The sequence below is a fragment of the Falco cherrug genome, chromosome 8, assembly GCF_023634085.1.
Source record: "Falco cherrug isolate bFalChe1 chromosome 8, bFalChe1.pri, whole genome shotgun sequence".
Lineage (NCBI taxonomy): Eukaryota > Metazoa > Chordata > Aves > Falconiformes > Falconidae > Falco > Falco cherrug.
In genome coordinates, this window is record NC_073704.1 from 16,138,520 (window position 1) to 16,155,884 (window position 17,365).

At 42.3% G+C, this 17,365-nt stretch overlaps 1 protein-coding gene across 7 annotated transcripts in view; it reads left to right on the forward strand.

Moving 5' to 3' along the window:
- PIKFYVE (phosphoinositide kinase, FYVE-type zinc finger containing) overlaps positions 1 to 17,365 on the forward strand; it is a 69,728-nt gene that overhangs the window by 47,758 nt on the left and 4,605 nt on the right. For all 7 annotated transcript variants that reach the window (XM_055719255.1, XM_055719257.1, XM_055719258.1 and 4 more), the window contains 19 exons: positions 602 to 773; positions 1,924 to 2,102; positions 2,592 to 2,705; positions 4,010 to 4,118; positions 4,231 to 4,385; positions 4,929 to 5,019; positions 6,038 to 6,098; positions 6,682 to 6,825; positions 6,974 to 7,094; positions 8,197 to 8,292; positions 9,044 to 9,127; positions 9,611 to 9,702; positions 10,364 to 10,528; positions 11,099 to 11,158; positions 11,603 to 11,779; positions 12,487 to 12,590; positions 12,848 to 12,976; positions 14,309 to 14,570; positions 17,257 to 17,331. In XM_055719255.1, the coding sequence (XP_055575230.1) occupies positions 602 to 773; positions 1,924 to 2,102; positions 2,592 to 2,705; positions 4,010 to 4,118; positions 4,231 to 4,385; positions 4,929 to 5,019; positions 6,038 to 6,098; positions 6,682 to 6,825; positions 6,974 to 7,094; positions 8,197 to 8,292; positions 9,044 to 9,127; positions 9,611 to 9,702; positions 10,364 to 10,528; positions 11,099 to 11,158; positions 11,603 to 11,779; positions 12,487 to 12,590; positions 12,848 to 12,976; positions 14,309 to 14,570; positions 17,257 to 17,331 (2,390 nt within the window). The remainder of the gene's footprint in view (positions 1 to 601; positions 774 to 1,923; positions 2,103 to 2,591; positions 2,706 to 4,009; positions 4,119 to 4,230; positions 4,386 to 4,928; positions 5,020 to 6,037; positions 6,099 to 6,681; positions 6,826 to 6,973; positions 7,095 to 8,196; positions 8,293 to 9,043; positions 9,128 to 9,610; positions 9,703 to 10,363; positions 10,529 to 11,098; positions 11,159 to 11,602; positions 11,780 to 12,486; positions 12,591 to 12,847; positions 12,977 to 14,308; positions 14,571 to 17,256; positions 17,332 to 17,365) is intronic.

Here is a 17,365-nt window from a genome sequence, read left to right on the forward strand (position 1 = left end):
CTGTTTGTGAAGAATTCCTATTTCACTTTGGTACCTAAACGATTCAGCTTTTATTTTTCGGATGTCAGTCTCTCTTCCCTGACCTAAAAGAAACCCATCCAAAGAAAGGTCATGGGTTTTTCTGTTCAGAGAGGTTAGTTATATGGCACTATTTTGCTCACCTCTTCCTTAAGGAGCTGAAATGTTACCATTCTGAAGACTCTTTGGCACATCTTTGTCCTCAGTAGCCTTTGCTATGGTGCACTGCCAAAGTTGTTTTCTAATTTGGTGCCAAGCACTTCCAGATGCTTGATCCCTCTTTTGTGGACTATATGGAATATGTTGGTAGAAAGCGATACATTGTAAAAAGATTGTGATGGCAACCAGTATTTAGTCACTGCTTTTGGGACCTATACATTGCTGGCAAGGGAACTTCCCTACATGCTATTTTAAACGACTACAGTTCACACTGCCTAAACACTAGCCTTCACTAGAGGCTTTGGAGACTTTTACAGGAAAGATAAATAGCACTGTGATATTAAAAGGCACCTTAGATATGTTGAATCAGTTCTTCAGCAGTACCTAGCATATGATCATAAGTATTTCCATTTCTCTGCATAAGGCCTTCCTACCAGTGCCCCAGCATGTTCTGTGAAACACCAATGGTGCACCACATTCGTCGCTTTGTTCACGGGCAAGGCTGTGTGCAAATTGTGTTAAAGGAGCTGGACTCCCCGGTCCCTGGGTACCAGCACACCATTCTGACTTACTCCTGGTGTAGACTGTGCAAACAGGTAAGGATGTGAATTTAAGAACCATCGCTGTTCCAATTTAATGTTCCTGTTGTGGCTGGCCCTGTACTTTCTGACACATGGAAAAAATGGCGTTGCCCTCGTAGAGGTGAAGAGTATGGTCCCTTCCCTGCAGTGAATCGGGATGAGTGTCAGAGGAATGCGTGCATGGGGAAGGGCAGACACTGAGACCTGCTGGCTTAGTAATTGGCTAAAAACACTTGGTATTCTTTGATCTGCTATGAACTGGACAGTGCAGTGTGTCCATGTGGTGTCTAGACTTCCTTTAGCAGTTATTAGAAAGTAAGTAAAATCTTCATTAGAGGAACGATAAATTGCTTTAAAAACCCACAAGATAGTAAGATTCTGTGTTGTCTGAAACTTGCTCTGTAATTTAGCTAAAAAAACATTACCAACTGGATACTTACTTCAAGCTAAACATTGCAAAACTTGAGAGCCTTCAGAGGGATGAGAAATAAAACAATAAAAAAAGATTCATGTAGTGCCTGAAATGCAAAACATCTCAATTACCCATGTGGATGACTCAATTCACATACTTACACCGGCTTAAACACGGCTGTTGGATTTAATGATACCCGGAGGAAGTTAATGTAATTTGCTGAAGGCAAGCCCTACACGGCTGTATATACGCTTGTTCTCTAACCTTTCATTTCTGTGTGCTCATGTAAACACTAATATGTTTGTGGCTATTAAGTATATATAAAGCAATTGGCTACTATAAGCTTGCAAGCACTGCTGAAGTTGAAATACATTGCAGAGCAATACCAATGTATTTGTAGCTCAAGAAGCACTGGGGGAAAAGTATATGATGAAACCGCTGCTGCTGGCTGGGTTGCTGGAAATTGTCTCTATGCAGGGAAATAGCATTTGAGAGATAAGTCTCTATCAAGGTTATGTTTGGACTCCCCCAGCTTAGCAGCTGTCATCATCAACTAGCAGCTGTTGTTTATCCAATTGATTTTTAACTATGTGTTAGCCTTAGCTTTGCATAAATGCTATCTTTGTTGTTGTTTAGTTTGTTTCGGGCCATGGGTACTTGTGGTACTAGAAATACTAGATTACTGGCTAGGTTAGCCTGTCCTTAATCTTGGTGGCAGGATGAAATTAAAACACTTGGCTTTCAATTTTTCAGGTGACACCCGTTGTTCCTCTTTCTAATGATTCTTGGTCTATGTCTTTCGCAAAATACCTTGAGCTGAGATTCTATGGGCACCAGTACACTCGGAGGGCCAATGCCGAGCCTTGTGGTCATTCCATTCACCATGACTATCACCAGTATTTTTCCTATAATCAGATGGTGGCATCTTTCAGGTGAGGTCCACTGCTAAAAACTTCCTTGTCTTTCTCTAGTACTATGTGAAGCATATAGCTCTAGTAAGGATTCATCAGGTCTGTCCTTCGCTTTGGGTATAGCATGGGGTAGTGTAACTGCACTGTAACCACAGGAGCAGGGGTGTGTGCTGGCTTGCAGAGGGCATTGTGAGTGCCATCGCTGTTCTGGCTGGGGTGGGTAGGCAGTGTTCCTAAGAGTAGGTGGCTCCAGTTCGTCATACAAAAGGGAAATGCTTTTTCCTGTCTAATCTTGAAAATGTTCAGAACTTAGTTTTTGCAATATGATCTGTGGTTTTACGTTTTGCTTAGGAGATAAATGAACCGGGTGTTACTGCTACTAAAAGTGACTAAAGCCCAGGACATGTTGATACGGTATCTTTTCATATAAGGGCCACAAACCGCAGTATGGTGCGGAATTAGCACTGTGTGGGGAGAATCTTGTTAATAGCTGTTGTATTGCCTTCACAGCTACTCCCCAATCCGGCTGCTTGAAGTGTGTGTCCCACTGCCCAAGATCTACATCAAACGGCAGGCTCCGTTAAAGGTTACTATTTTACAGGATCTCAAAGATTTCTCTCAAAAGTAAGCTTTGTTTTCAATGCCTTCCTCAGCTTATTTGTAGTTTGGACTTCTATTAGCAGAACACAAAACTATTTTTGCTACTATAAATAAGACTTGCTAAACATTCATTCTTTATTTGGAAAGTAATGGTTTAAAACACCTTTATATGTGTATATAGTTCTAGGGAAGTCAACATTGGAATCTCCTTTATTACCTTTACCTGCTCTGTACTAATTTCTTACTTTTTCATCTGGTGGCAATTCAGCTTAAACATAGCTGGTAGAAATTTAAGGTTCTCTTCTCGATCCCCGGATGTTGCATTGATATCTGAGTGATACAGCATAGTTCTAAATGATGTTGCCAAGTAGCCACTGAAAATTTGACCTTCAGCTGGTGTCTGAAATGTCACCTTTTCTTTAAAATGCCTACTCAGGCACTCATGAAGTATTTTTAATTCCTTCTCATAATATTAAAAATGGAACAGAGGAGGTAGTCCTAGACAGTTTAATCTGAAAACTGCAGGTAATGCTTTTTACACTTTGCTAATGTTCCTTTTTTGGAAGATCTGACCAAGTTTAAATCCTGCCTTCAGGCCAGAAAAACTGCAAAAGCATCGCTCAGATCTGTTGTCCTAACAGAACTGGTTTTGTTATATTGGTGGTGTGGCAACTAAACTCTCTGGTGTGTAAAAGACGTTACCTTTGTTAGCTATTGAATATGATAACAGCAGACAGTCTAGTACCTTCTTGTAGTCTAAGGTAAACTACTGTAAGCCTAGACACCTTCTAAACATAGGAGAAAAAAGGTGGGAGATGGGCACGGTAGAAACTTAAATCCAGCCTGACTGCTGTTCTGCCCGGTGGTGGCATTCCTATGTGGCTGATGTCTCTGTGACTGCCTGACTTCAAAACCTGTGGAGCTTTGTTTAGAGCTGAAACAGAGGTACTCTCACCCTGGCTGTCTCTGAGCCCTGCTGGTGGAGGTCTGGCTTGCAGCCCCAGTCTTCCTAGACACAGGTGACAAAACAGTTCCTTTTTGCTAGCAAGGTATTTGTGACCTTTGTGTTGTGCTCTGACAGCTTCCACTGCAAACAATAAGTGGTGGAGAGGAGCGTCAGTGTGTGTAACTTCTAGGTTTCTGCTATACTAACGATTTTTTTCCAACTTTCTCTATAAATTCAGTGGGACAGCCTACTGTGCAGAAGACTCTCAGATACTGTCTTTTGCATTTTTAAATGCTAGCCTTAAACACGTTCAGACTTTAATAAAGGATGTTGAAGATGTCCTAAGTAGTCACAGCTTAACTCTTTGCATCCCTGTTCACAGGGTGTCACAAGTGTATCTTGCTGTTGATGACCGCCTTGCTTCTCTGAAAACGGATACTTTCAGTAAAACGAGGGAAGAGAAGATGGAAGACCTTTTTGCCCAAAAGGAGGTAATAGATTCCTTCTGCATTGGCAGACCATAGGCGGCAAAGTGTGTGGAGAAGCCACTCGGATCTAGTGTCATCTCTGGTGACAGAACACTGACAGTTTTTCTGTTGGCAGATGGAAGAGGGGGAATTTCGAAACTGGACTGAGAAAATCCAAGCAAGGCTGCTGTCATCATCATTAGATACACCTCAACAGCTGCAATCTGTTTTTGAGTCTTTGATAGCTAAAAAGCAAGGACTTTGTGAGATGCTGCAAGCCTGGAACAACAGGTAAGAGGGCACGTGCTGGAACCATGAGCAACACTGATAATGTGTTGGTTATACGTGGGAAGAGGTTCTGTACTTTTTCTTCCTATAGCACGCTTGCTGTCATAACACAATCTGTACAGCTTGTGCTGAATGTCCTCTGCCAGTTAAGACCACAGAGCTGGTTGATTGGAACAGAAAATCATTTGAGGCCATATAATAAAAGTACTGTGGTGTAGAGCACAGCTTGCATCTGAGAGGAGAAAGTGTCATTTGAATAAAGGTGGAAGAGAGGGGAAGAGGGGAGCATGAGTAGGCAATTGGGTGGAATTACTTCAGAGGTGAAGAAAATGTTGTGTCTTGCCATTTGAAACATAGCTTTGGCACATGTTAGCAAGCATCTGAGCTTGCAGTAAAGACTTGTGAAGGCTGCATGCTACTGTGGAGAAACTTTATAACTTGTGCCTTTCACGGCTAATATCCGTAACCTATCTTTTGGTTAATTTTTCTTTGGTGGTTTGTTTTGTGGTGTTTTTTTATTCCCCCCCCCCCTGCTTTGTTTTTAAGATTGCAGGATCTCTTCCAACAAGAGAAAGGGAGAAAACGGCCATCAGTACCACCCAGCCCCGGGAGACTGAGGCAAGGTGAAGAAAGCAAGGTATAAGTAGCAGGCTAGAAGCTACTTAAACATATTATTTTTTTACCCCCCTGGGGCAACACAGTAGTCTTAAGACTGGTTTCAGGTCACTTTAATAATTAGTAAACTTGTTTTACTGCATCATGTAGCTTTCAGCTGTAAAAGCTTGAATTGCATGTATCTTTTCCTAAAGATGTGAATCAAGAGCCATATTATACAGAAGACTATGACTAAGATTTGATGATTTTCTGTGGTGTTTGCATGGTGTTAATATGAATACTGACAGTGGAGAGCTGATTGTCAAGTGTATGCCTAGATAAGAATGAGGTTGCCTTGTTAGACCCTAGGCCCATCAGGTTTATCCCTTGTGAAAAGGGAAAAGTAAAAAAATATCAGGAGAGGCAGAGTAAAGAAACCAGGGAAGAACAATAAGGAATTTGCAGGCTCATCTCTGTTCTGTGATATGTCCTGGGGGAACTGGCTGAGGGGATGTATAAATGATTTTGAACTGGTGCCTCAAGAGCTCTGTCTAAGGGTGGAGCTGCCAGCGTGCTGCCTTTGGGCAGCTGACACTCTTGAGGAAAATGGCCAGACCGCAAGGCAGTGCAATATAAGCGTCGTACAGAGAGACTGAACTCCCCGTAGTTCTAACACTAGCAAGGTGCGCTAAGTAACCCCATGAGACCCTGGGTTTGCTCTGTTGTGTGCATGCACGTCCTTTCCACTTCACACGCATTTCTTGGATGTTAAAACGCACGTTGCCTTCATCTAGCAGCAAGTAGGTTTATATGGAAGAAGAGTGTAGCCTTTAAAGCAGCATACAGAGATGGTGGCAGTCATAACCATCTTGTGAAGCTGGGTTGCTGTTGCCTTGTCTTTTTCATCTGGTGGCAGATACGGCGACAGTACAGAGGCTGAGAACAGTGGGTGGGAGTGTTCTGTTGTGGCACATCTGCTTTTGCAAGTGTACCACAGAGGAAGGGGTACAGCTGTTATAAAGAGTTTGGCATCAGCATCGGCATTTTGTTGTTCTGCCTAGATCAGTAGCATGGATGCTTCCCCACGCAATGCTTCTCCAGCACTGCAAAATGGAGAAAAAGGTCTGTTTGTTTGATCGTTTATTTATTTTTCTTAAACTACCAAGAGAAGCTTGCTGTAACCCTTTCCCTGATATAACATGGGAGCCTTTGTCAAATTCAGTAATTTGGAGGAATGGTGAATGCTCCTTGTGTCAGATGGGAATAAGCCGATTTCTAGCTTACTATTAAAAACAGCAAAGTCTGCTTCTAATCTGAAGCTGTATTACTACCGATGCTAAAGGGGCCAGCAAGGGTTTTCCTTTGAGCTTGTTCAAAAACTCTGAGGCTTTCTAAATAACAAGGAATTTGGGGGAAATGCCTCTCAACTCTTCTGTGAAGTAGTTGTGCGTGCTGAGACCTCTTATCTGTGAGGCATACTGAGAATTTGTGGGAACTGAGAGTAGTGGGTATAAGTATATGCATTTTCTGGAGGTTATGTGCTACGCTGATGGGCTTGCCCATTTCTTTGCTCTGGGTGGGTGGCCTTACCTGCTTTAAATAAAAACTTACTGAAAATAGACACTGGTGATAGCTTGGCCTGGGAGCAAGCAATGTTACTTCTGATAGCCATGTAAAATGCTTTCTTCTGTCCTTCTAATCTCAGAGGATCGATTCCTGACTACTTTATCAAGTCAGAGCTCCACAGGCTCCACCCATCTTCAGCTGCCCACCTCTCCAGAGGTTGTATCGGAGCATATGACTGGTGCCAACACACTGTCTGAACAGGATACAACAAGCAGCTCAGAAGGTATAGTTCAGTTGTGGCCTTGTATTCTTTCTCTTGCTTCTCTGTTGCTAGTGTGTGAGATCTGTTTAGTAAACCTGGTAACCGTGGTCTGAACTTACAGCTTGAAGTTTGATTTTTTTGATGCAGACTTAACTTATCTCTGTTTCAGATGTGTTTGATGGACACTCACTGGGATCTACAGACAGTCAAGTGAAGGAGAAGTCTACTATGAAAGCTATTTTGGCTAACTTTTTGCCTGGAAACAACTATAACCCCATTCCATTTCCCTTGTAAGTACTGCATAATATATATGAGGTAGAAAACCAGTAGCCTGGTCAAATTGCAAACAGCCATGCATGCTTCCTTTGCGCAGTATATAATTTAAGTCCTTACTTGGGTTTGCCTCTGAATAAGCTATGGAACTTGGTCGAGGTAAGAAGTTTTCTGTGTCCCTTCTAGGTGTTTGTAGGTTACCCGCTTTTCTTATTAATACGCCACCCTTGTCCCTATACATTATCAGTTTCTCCTCCTCCTAGCATGCCTCCTCAGATCTCTTATGGGAGGGGAAGAGGGAGAAACCTTCTAGCTTTGTTGCTGCAGGGAGGGAGCAGAAATGTCCTTCCTTAACAAAGACTTACTAAAGCTACATGCTGCCTCTTGTTTTTGCTTCCAGACCTCTTCCAAGGGTTGGACTCAAATTGGCATTGCCTGGGTGTAGGTCAGGTTCAGTGGCTACTGCATGTGCCCTCAAGTCCCCCCCTCATGTGAAAACGGGCAGGCTGGAAAGTCTTTCAGCTACTTGGTCTGTGTGCTTTGTAGTGTTTCTTGTTTGACATGAGCCTAACGTTTGGCAGCCTGAGTTTAACTTCTGAATCCTTGCCAGGGTAGTAGTGGAGGCCGTGAGCTAATGAGGTAAAAGTTAAATAACTGGACCTTACGGGTCAGTAAAAGGAAATCTTACAGAAACCCAGGAGGCTTTGGGGATTTTTCTGTACTAAACTGCTGGTTCAGAAAAGATTGCAGGTGTGTCCCCTAACTTCACTCTGCAGATCATGCTGCAGGACAGTCAGCCCAAACTCAGGCAGGTTTTGGTGCCGTTAGTAACAGTGGCTGCTAAGCAGAAACAGACTCTTACTCTAACTTGGAGCTGGTGTTCTGATATAAGCAGCTTGCTTGAAGTGCTGGTTGCCCTAACACATACCATTTAGACTTAACCACATAGCTATGAATGTGCTTATTGGGAGACGCTGATCTGGGGAGCTTTGGTTCCACGCTGAGACTTGCAGCTTGTGCCTGGGAGTGCGGTGATGAGATCTGGGTTTTGACCAAAACTTTTTCTTTCCACAAACTTTTACCATCTTCTAACAGTCTCCCTATGTCATTTTCATTTAGTGACCCGGATAAGCACTACCTAATGTATGAACATGAACGTGTACCTATTGCAGTCTGCGAGAAAGAACCAAGCTCCATTATAGCTTTTGCTCTCAGGTACTGGTGTGATTTTGCTGTGCATCTGGCACATGTACTTTGGCAGCTTTTCTGTGCAAGGAATATTTAAATCCTAGTGATAGGTAACAAGCATGACAGAATTTTTTCACTCAGCAGTGTTGAGAGTTTCTGCCAGAGCTGACACTCTCTCCTTTTACTACTGAGATAGGGAAAGTAGGTCTTCCAACTTACAGCTGGATTTTGGTTTTCTCTTGCCAAACTCTAGTATGAAAAAATGAATTGGCGTTCCCTGTAATGTGATATTGTTAGAGAAAGAAGTGCTACTAAATTTTGCTCATCTCTCCAGCCTGGATAAATTGCAACTGAGCTAGGGAGCAATGGTTAGGCAAGAGACAGACTGCATTATGAATACTTTCCTGTGGTTGTAGTAGCTCTTGCTACTACTCAGTTCTCCAAACTAGCTGTGCCAGTAAATCTTGGGGTTTGTGTCACATGATGGCAGACTTCTAGAGAAGCACATTCTCAAATTGTGGAAGAGGGAGAAACAAGGGGGGATTTTTCCTGCAGTATGATCTAGAGCAGCTTCTGTTGTAAGGGAATGAAGCTTTAATTGTAAGAAAAAATGGAAAGGCTTTTGTACTGTGGAGGGCTTTTTTTCCCCTGTGGTTGACTCTGAACTGAGTCTTTGGGTTAGTGTTACAAAGTCTCCCACAGAACAGCTAACATTTTTTCCTTTTTTTTTTTTTTTTTCTTCCTTCTTTTCTTTCTTTTATTTTTCTTTTCCGTTCAGTTGCAAGGAGTACAGAAATGCCCTGGATGAGTTGTCCAAAGCATCTCTGAAGAACAGTTCTGAAGAAGGACTACAGCCGAACAGGTTACGTGCAGGAGCTGTAGTACACAGTGAAAGGCACAGTGATTGTAGTGAATAAGCCAAAACTAGGATGGAGAAGGACCCTCAAAATATGCCTCTGTTAGCATCCTAGCTTCCTGATGGAATCTGATGCATTCCATGCAGCCAACACGTACTTGCAGTATCTGAGTTTCCATTTCACGTTGGGGACTGTGCTGGCTCCATCACCTGATCCCCTGACTGCGTGCATGGTAGGGATTACTAGGCCTGCTTACTTCTGCGTGTGGTGATGGATGGAACTGTTGCTATGGAGCCCCAAGAGGTTTCTCTCAATGAGGTGGAGAACAGCTTTGGAGAGTCTAACACCATTACAATGTTGAACTGCATCCTCTTCCCTTAGCAGTATTTAGTGTTAGGCATGGAGGAGAAATAAATGTACAGGAGTAACATTGTACAGTGTGTGCCTGGGTAGCAGTATTTATGGGTTTTTTTTCTTTCTCCTTTCAGCATGTCAGACAGCAAACCAAAGAGCAGTAGCCCTGTCCGCCTGCCTGAGGCTAACATGGGTCCTTCAAATCGCAATGCAGAACCAGAACAGCGTAAGATGATTTTGCCAAAATCTTATCTGTGGTGCTAATCTCAGCTCAGACTTGAGTCCACTTAACCTGAGTTCTAACTCTTGTGAAAGTTAAGTTAGAACAAAGAAAATGCATTCTGAGTTGAAATTGTGACTAGTCCTAGAGTTGACTTGATGTAGAACAGGAGGGGGTGAGGGCATGTGTGTGTGTTTTTTTTTTTTTTTTAAAGTCTGTGCCCATGATGTCTTTCTGTGACTCTTACAAGATCAGACTTATTATTCCCTGATTTAGTATGTTATGATGTAGTAGACCTTGGTTTGTTCTTGAGTTCAGTCTGTTCAGTAGGGTATGACGCCCGTATGTTCCGATCTCTTGTCACTGTCATCTTTAAAAAGATAGCAGTTAAAATATTTTGAAATGGAGAAGTGAGGTTCTTACGTTAAAGATGCTCACACTTGATCTGTGTTGTCAAGTGACTCACCATTCCAGCATGGTACTTGGAACACGTAAATCAGCTGACCTGATGGACCTTGGTTGCCTGAAGAATAGCAAATGAGTTACAGTGTAACGACTTCATTCCTGTAGTTTGAACAATGAATGGAGAATGCTCATATGAGTCATGCTTTTGTTAAACTGCCTGTGGAAATGCCAAGGCCAACTTCTTTATTCCTTTTCACTGTAGCGAAGAAACCATCTGGTGTTTTGTCATTTTTCCGTGGCACGGGAGGGAAGAGTCCAGACCTGTCTTCCCAGAAGAAGGAGACCTTACGTGGTGCTGATAGTGCCTACTACCAGGTTGGACAGATGGGCAAAGAGGGAGCAGAAAACCAGGGAGCAGAGACTCAAGGTACAAGACTGTTGAGTCCATCTTCTGTCTTGGGCTGTTACTTCTCCCAAAACTTAATCATATTTCTAAGGCCTGGAACACACTCTGCTCATACTTTTTCAACAGTCCAAGATTACTCAATATGCATTGAAAATGAATGATTTGAGCATCAAATTAGGTTCCTCCTAAAGACATTGCTTTGCTTTATGAGAAGGGAAATAGGGTCTTTCAAACCCCGGTGACTATAGGGACATTTTGTAGTCTGGGTTTGAATGCCTTTGGATTGAGTTGACTCTAGTTAATCAGCTTACTCTCTCTTCCTCGCTTCCTTTTTGTCTTCCATTGTTTCAGCTCATGGAAAATTAATGAAGAGAAAGCCTGTAGTTATCTGACCCATGAACAGCACTGCTCTTCTAGCATACATATATCATACCATTATAGCTGTATCTCGCATTCCCTATGTGTAGTTCTCTCTGTATTCTTGAAAAAATAAAATGTTTTTATTGTAGTATGAGTTGACAAGTAGTATCTTACATGGCTTTCTTAATAATAAAGAACAATCCTGAATGAATTGTCCCTTTATGTCTTCAGATGATGTAGATGGAGGAGATGGACAGAAGAAACAGCTGGTGAATCCCCATGTGGAACTCCGTGAGTAGTTGTAAACAGTAACTTGAAGTCTTAGCTGACAGACTCCTTTATTCATACAAATGTAATGGAAATCCTGAAGTTAATTAATTTTTTTTTGTATTGAGAATGAAGGAAAAATAAATCAAGAACAGAGCAATGCAATTTTTACTTACTGTAATCAGTCTCTCAAGAATACCCCATAAAACTTTTTTTTTTTCTTTAATTGATCCTTTGTCTGGATGCTTTTCCATGGCATATACTGTGAGCTAACCTAAAGGGCGTTGACTTCCCTGTACATTTTCCGTTTAAATCTTGTTTGTTTAAACTTCCGCAGTACAATAGGTACGAGAGAGGAATGTTGAGCACAATAATATTCTTCTAGACATTAATAAAATCTTTTAAGTGTCATCTTGGGTAGTCAGTAAGTTTTACGTGCTGTTATTGAGGAAGACCTTTCTTTTGCAGAGTTTTCAGATGCAAATGCCAAGTTCTACTGCCGGATTTATTACGCTGGCGAGTTTCACAAGATGCGTGAAGTGATACTGGGGAGCAGTGAAGAGGATTTCATCCGATCCCTCTCTCACTCTATGCCCTGGCAGGCACGAGGTGGCAAATCTGGGGCTGCGTTCTATGTGACTGAGGGTAAATGCAGCCTCTTCCCCCTTCATAACGAGAGGGTATTATTTGGGGATGGTGGTGGTTAGTGTGTCATTTAATTCCTGACTATGCCTAGCCAGAGGTTTGCTGACTCAGTGGCCACTCAGAAGGGAAAGTGGATTGTTTCGGGATCTTCAATATCAGATGATTTGTCTCTTTGTATGCGCAGAACAAAATGTAGTTCTCTTACTCAGTAGTAGCAGCTAGGGAGGCCAGTTGAGCAGAAGGGCTGTACTCTTTTAGGCAGGCTTCAGAAAACAAAAACTTGAGTGTAATTCAAGAAAAGCTGGTTATTAAAGACACAGTGTTTCTTATAATTAATTCCACATGCTATAGTTCATCTATAGGATTTTTTTTTTTAATTGTGGCTCATTGTAGGCCTCTACTTAAAACAAGTCTTGAATGGAAAAGTCTGTAGGCTGTTTCTGTTGTCTGTATTAGAAGTCCATATAGCTGAGGTAAATCTAGCACAGACAATCTCTTCTCCCTGATTTGCAAAAAGACTGAAATTCTGAAATTCAGAATATATGAAGTAAAAAAGTTTCTAGAAAAGAGCTTCTGTAGCTAAGGATTTAAAAGAATTGTAGTCCTTTAATTTGTCAAACCGCTTCAGTTGCGTGACAGACCTAAGGAACTTGCGAAGAGTAGATCACTTACTGTATGTAACCCTGTTGCCTCTGATGTTAAAACAGATGATAGATTCATCTTGAAGCAGATGCCTCGTCTGGAAGTCCAGTCATTCCTTGACTTTGCTCCACACTACTTCACTTACATCATTAATGCAGTTCAGCAGAAGGTATTTAAATCAACCTTTTATTTTAGACAGTGTTCTGTATTTTACAGACCAGTAACAGTTTCCATTAACCCCTTTCATTTAAGTAAAACCCAAGTGTTGGAGGGTATGAGTTGTACTAATAATGTGTTTTTAAGATGAAAAGTAGGAATTTTGCTACGGCTTCTAAGCTGTAATACAGAGAGAACAGTGGTGCCTCTAGTATTTGTTTGCTGATTGCCTGTATGGAGACATCTTACCTCGTGTCTTCTCTTCATCAGAAGCCCACAGCACTGGCCAAAATCCTTGGAGTGTATAGAATTGGATACAAGAACTCTCAAAACAACACTGAAAAGAAGCTGGATCTGCTTGTCATGGAAAATCTTTTCTATGGCAGGAAGATGGCTCAGGTAAGAACTCAGCGCTGTGTTCCCTTGCAGCGCAGCTCTGACTGGGAGCCAGCGGGGTTACGAGTGGCTGTCTGGGTAACTTTTAACTTCGCATGTGCTGTCTGTGTCTAGCGCTGCTCAAAGGTGGGAGAGTTTGTGCCTGTTTCTTGTTATGTGACCCTCGGTAAATTGCTGCCTGTATTTGCTAGTTCAGATGGCTGTAGGGCAGGCTTCAGTTTTTAGAAGTCTCACTTGTTCCTGCATCTGCAGTGTCTGAGAGAAAACTTTGCCTGCCCGATCAGGGAAATGTGAAACCTTTTTGCATAGCTTTTGGAAGAACTAACTGGGATTACAGACTAATCTTGCTAAGGAAAGCCTCACCAGTGGAGGTGGTGTAATGGAGGGGGAACTAATCATGTTTTGAACCTGCTGTTCTCTCTCTGAACCACTTCATGTGTGGGACAAGATTTTGAGTTCAGTCTTGCCCTTAGTAAAGGAAAAGCGGCCTTTATAAGACAGTAGAATGAAGACCTTAAAATGACTGGGGGAAAATTCTCTTTAAATACAGACTTGATGCTGAAAAGGAATTTCGAACAGATGTCGCTTCTAAAACTAGATAGTATCAATGCTTTCTGCCTTCCCTCCCAGTGCCTGACCTCAAACAGGGGATATTTGTGGGAGAAAGTGAACTGAGGGAATTCTCAGTAGAAGTAAAGGATGTTGTGGGTTTTAGTTTGTCTTTTTTTTTTTTTTTTTTTAATCATGAGGGTGGTCAGGTGCTAAAACAGACCCAAAGAGACTGTGGACTCTGTCCCTGAAATTAGTCAAATCTTGGCTGGACAGGGCTTGAAAAAACCTTCTCTAACAGGACCTGCTTCAAGCAGGGCATTGGACTGGTGGCCTCCAGAGATTCGTTATGACATAATGGTGGTCTGTCTCTTGCTAACACGTGTTAAACAGTACTTCATGCAAGATCCGCCTCCCTCTTCAGTGACTTTACTGTTGTCAGCATTTGAGACTGTAGAAGCTGACTGGAAAACTGAGTTTACCTGTACAATATAAAATTAGAGACACCCTTTTCCCCTTAAATTACATTAAATATTAATGAAATAACTTGCCTAAAGCATGTGAACTGAGGTAGCAGAGCATTCATAAAGGCTTACATATGCTACTCTTCACTCAGAAAATTTTTATTTTTGTAGTATGAAAATGTTTTTTGTTAACTGTTGTCCTCCTGTGGAGAAGGAAAGACTTGCCCTGCCGTGCTGCCTTCTTAAACACTGCAGCTGGGTGTGGTGAAGTCTTCAACCTCACAGAACAATGGAACAAATTAGCGCTGTTCTCCATTTGCAGGTTTTTGACCTGAAGGGCTCCCTCCGGAATAGAAATGTCAAAACAGACACAGGCAAGGAAAGCTGTGATGTAGTCCTTCTGGATGAGAACCTTCTGAAGATGGTCCGGGACAATCCTTTGTACATCCGTTGCCATTGCAAGGCTGTGCTGAGAGCTTCCATACACAGTGATTCTCAGTTCCTCTCCAGCCACCTCATCATCGACTATTCCCTACTGGTGGGTCGTGATGATACCAACAATGAGCTGGTGGTTGGGATCATCGGTAGGTTGTCTTTTGTATTTTCTTGCTTTCAGCTGGGGAAACTGCTTTATTTGGGTTTAGGTGTTTATAGTCCTTGAACTGTACCACCACCACAGAGATACATGTCAGGAAAGCTGGTTTTCCTGATGGAATACCACCCTCACCTCTCATGGGTGTTCAGAGTGGAGGCAGGAAGTCTCATATAATATAAGCAAGAGGCCTCATGGGTAGCGAAAAAGCAGTCAAGTTGGTGTTTAACCTACATTTTGACTCCGGCTGAAGTAGGGAAGGTTATTTTTTTAGTGTGTTTAATCTTTAAAGTTAAGTTCAGTAACGTTTATGTAGCCATTTAAATTTAAACTTCTATGTGGAGGTCATCTAAGGAGAAACAGTATTGGTAGGCACGGCAGAAGGAAGTTAAACATCAAGGGATCATTTCTGATCGTCTAGTCTGACCTCAGTAATATGGGTGGCAATGCAGTAGTTACCTTGCCGTATCCTCTGACTTGTGACTGCAAAGTAGACATTCATCTTTAGAGGGGAAAACATGTATTGTGCAAAAAAACTTGGAGGTGAAGTCATTTTACAGGATGTGAAAGTGATTTTGGGAATCGTAGAGTAATTTAGGTTGGAAAAGACCTTTGAGATCATAAAGTCTAACTGCTAACCCAGGACTGCCAAGTCCACCACTAAACCATGTCCCTAAGCAGCACATCTGTGTGTTTTTTGAACACTTCCAGGGATGGTGATGGGACCTCCCTGGTTAGCCAGGACTGTTGATAAATGATGGAGAGTGACTTGGTGAGCTCTTCTGTCAGCTCCCTCAGTACCCTCAGGTGGATCCCATCTGGACCCAGAGACTTATGCATGTCTAAGTGGAGCAGCAGGTCACTAACCATGTCCTCCTGGACTGTGGGGACTTCATTCTGCTCTGTGTCCCTGCCTTCCAGCTCAGGGGGTTGAGTACCCAGAGGGAAGCTGATCTTGCTATAATATCTTGAGGCAAAGAAAACATTAAGTACGTCAGCCTTTTCCTCATCCTTTGTGGCACTCTTTCCCCCCTGCATCCAGTAAAGATGGAGATCATCCTTGGCCCTCCTTCGGTTTCTAATGTATTTGTAAAAGCGCTGTTTGTTATCTCTTATGGCAGTGACCTGCTCGAGTTCTAGCTGGGCTTTTGCCGTTCTAATTTTCTCCCTGCATAACCTCACAACATCCTTATGAGATGGTCTGGAAACCTAGCTCAGAAATGCTTCCAGATGAGACCCAAGCCAGGAGTTCTGAATTACTTTTTTTTCTGATAAACCTTGAAAGCCATTCCAATAACACTTCTGGCTGAGAACCGAAGGCCCAGCTACAAAGAACTGCAGGTTGTTTTTTACTTTCTAGTTTTGTACACTCTTGAATGTTTGAGTAAAGGGGATAAGACTCTGCTCCTTCTGTACTTGCAGCTTTTCACTGTCCTATGGAAAGTCTTGCCTGATTAAACAGTATATTTTAGAGGATGTTTAAAGCTAACAGTTCCTTCGGTGTGGTGAGAACAGTTGTTCGTGATCTGAAGGAGCTTGTTTAACACAAATCTTCAAGAAGAGAGAACATGCCCACTCTATCAGGCTGTCACGATGTTCTCTAAACGATACTCTGAGAACTTAGGAGGTACTGAAGCTGTATTTGCAGTGGGGGCAGAACTAAAACCTATTAGCTTGGTCTAAGTTTGAAGCTGAGGTCAGAATCTCTACCTATTTTAGATTTCCTAATGTGATACAAGAAACAGTTAAGTTAAGGTCTCTAAGGAGCTTAAATAAAAAGTAAAGACTTTATTTGTAGGCCCTGCTGCGTGGGGCTCAGGCCCTTGGGGATTGAAGTGACATTAGTTAGTGCACAAACAGGTATCAGTCCTAAAGCACTCTACGGGAGCATTTTCAAAGAATATTCAGATAAATTGGTAAGTCTTAAGACTGGCAGGTCTTGATGAGGTTTGTGTAAAGGACAGCTGAAGTGAAGCATGTGGATACTTAAGGTGGCCTTTTGTAAATCTAGAAACGGTAAATTCAAAACTGTATAATTACAGTTGTTGTCAAATGTTAGTAGATAGTGATAACACAGTATTGAAAAATTTACTGTGGCTTCGCCCTCGGGCTTGGAAGCAATTCTGAAGTCTTCTCCTTGCAGCCCCCTCTTCCAATCAGCATTACTGGTGGTGTTTCCAATCTTCCATATCATGAAGTGAAAAGTGTTTGCTTTCTGTTGCCGAACCTTTAGGTGGCTACCACAATGAGGAATACTACTGGCTTAAATGGATAGGTGTCCAAGTCTTGATACTGCTAGCTGTTGCGGTAAAGTAGTGGGAGCTGTTACAGCGAAGTGGGCCGCCTCGGTGTGTTTCTGGAATGAGGATCAGCTATGTGACTCTTGTAAATGAGCCCTTGAAACGCTAACGTGCCTGGGCAGTCTGTTTTTGCAGAGGCAGGAAGAGTTGACTGGGATATTGTTGGGGTTTTGAGCTAGCATATTCGCCCTACCCAAATATAATCAATACCCCAGAAAGTGAGGCAACTGGTAGGGGGAACACTGAAGTTCTGGCTGTGGAAGCCTGCTGCTTTCTTGCCCTTTCTGAGGGGAAATGGATACATTTTAGAACAGCATTACTTGGATTATGGCAGATATGACATATTTGCGTGTGGATTTTTTTTTTTAATTGCAACAGATTATATTCGCACTTTTACCTGGGACAAAAAGCTTGAAATGGTGGTGAAGTCAACTGGCATCTTGGGAGGACAAGGTAAGTCCGGAATGAAAGCAAAACTTTTGATGAT